The sequence below is a fragment of the Camelina sativa genome, chromosome 5, assembly GCF_000633955.1.
Source record: "Camelina sativa cultivar DH55 chromosome 5, Cs, whole genome shotgun sequence".
In the NCBI taxonomy this organism is placed as follows: domain Eukaryota; kingdom Viridiplantae; phylum Streptophyta; class Magnoliopsida; order Brassicales; family Brassicaceae; genus Camelina; species Camelina sativa.
Genome location: NC_025689.1, coordinates 33,218,058 through 33,219,968, shown reverse-complemented (window position 1 = coordinate 33,219,968; position 1,911 = coordinate 33,218,058). Strand labels below are relative to the sequence as shown.

General features: G+C 44.8%; 1 protein-coding gene across 1 annotated transcript in view; it reads right to left on the bottom strand.

Moving 5' to 3' along the window:
• The window catches only part of LOC104789804 (transketolase-1, chloroplastic), a gene marked incomplete at its 3' end in the record, with an annotated part of 4,915 nt that continues 3,032 nt past the window's right edge, over positions 29 to 1,911 (bottom strand). Inside the window, 4 exon segments of the mRNA XM_019246180.1 lie at positions 29 to 936; positions 1,025 to 1,178; positions 1,265 to 1,413; positions 1,508 to 1,790. Coding sequence (XP_019101725.1) covers positions 29 to 936; positions 1,025 to 1,178; positions 1,265 to 1,413; positions 1,508 to 1,790 — 1,494 coding nt within the window.

Genomic DNA, 1,911 nt, shown 5'->3' with positions numbered 1-1,911 from the left:
AACAACAGCTTCAACGGTGATACCAAACTCCTTGTAGAGTAAGGGTGCTGGTGCGCTGGCCCCAAATGAATTAATACCAATGGACTTTCCTTTGCCTCCAACAATCTTTCCCCATCCGAATGTCGAAGCTGCTTCAATGCTAACTCTAGCTGATACATCAGCTGGCAACACACTCTCCTTGTATTCATCTGATTGCTCGTCAAATAGCTCCCAGCACACGAAAGAAACAACTCTAACGGTTTTGCCTTCTTTCCTAAGCACCTCCGCAGCCTGTGCAGCAATCTCTAGCTCAGATCCAGTTCCAATCAAGATCACATCAGGTTTGTTGCCTGCAGAGTCGTCAGATATTGTGTATCCTCCCTTTTCGACTCCTTCAATGGATGTACCTGGAAGCTGAGGCAGCTTTTGCCTAGACAGAGCTAAGATAGATGGTGTCTTGCGTTTGGTGACAGCAATCTTGTATGCACCAGCTGTTTCGTTGCCATCAGCAGGACGGAACATAAGTGTGTTGGGCATTGCACGGAAACTTGCAATGTGCTCAATGGGCTGATGGGTTGGTCCATCCTCACCAAGACCAATAGAATCATGGGTCATAACATAGATAACACCAGCTTCAGACAAAGCCGAGATTCTCATGGCACCTCTCATGTAGTCAGTGAACACAAAGAAAGTTGCACAGTAAGGGATAAGACCAGGGCTGTGAAGGGCAATGCCGTTGCAGATGGCTCCCATACCGTGCTCCCTAACTCCAAACCTAAGATTTCTTTCTTCAGGTGTGGCCTTTTGGAAGTCGCCAGAGGCTTTCAGCAATGTCATATTGGATGATGCAAGGTCAGCACTTCCACCAAGGAATCCGGGAACAACTTTAGCAATGGCGTTAAGACATTGCTGTGACAGGTTTCTGGTGGCATCACCCGGAGACTCTGGTGTGTATGTCTAAAAATGAAGAAAAAGAAAGATGTTTTACAACCCACATCTAGAATACCAATTGGATTGTACAGACTACAAAGAGAGTTCTACTTACAGGTAGAGCCTTCTCCCAGCCAGCAGGTAATTCACCCGTGATAATAGATTTCAACTCTGCAGCTTCCTCTGGGTACTTCTTTTCATATGCTGCAAACTTTGCAGTCCAGTCAGACTCAAGAGAAGCTCCTTCAGGTGTATGACGGCTCCAGTGGCTAGAAAAGTGCAAGTCAGACAGTAAGTCATCAAAGCAACTTCATAGCAATTAAACCTAATAGAAGCCTGCTTTGGATTTACTTACCTTTTAACATCGTCAGGTACCTGGAACGGCTCATACGGCCATCCAAGGTTATTTCTGGTAGCCTCAACTTCCTTCTCGCCAAGTGCAGCTCCATGGACACTGTATGAGTTCGCCTTGTTGGGAGACCCATAACCAATGGTGGTAGTGACCTGAATTCATCGGGATACAAACAATATGGTAAATAAAAAATATCAAAGGTCTTTAATCCAACTGATGTAGATGGTTAAGAAATTGTGTAGTTACCTTGATCAATGTAGGCTTGTCTGTAACAGCTTTAGCTTCCTTAATGGCAGCACGGATCTCGTCATACCCAGTGTTTCCATTCTTCACCCAGATAACATGCCATCCAAGGGCTTCGAAACGCTTGTCCACGTTCTCAGTGAAGGCAATTTCTGTGTCTCCATCAATGGAAATGTGATTGTCATCGTAGAAAGCAATGAGCTTTCCAAGTCCCCAATGGCCGGCTAGAGAGCAAGCTTCATTTGAAATACCCTCCATCTGACAACCATCTCCAAGGATAGCATATCTAGACACAATCAATCAAAAACAGTAATTCCAATGTCAGAGCTACATACAAACCAAGAACGATGACAAAAATATGGGAAATATATTACGTGTAATGGTCGACAACTTCAGCATCAGGCTTG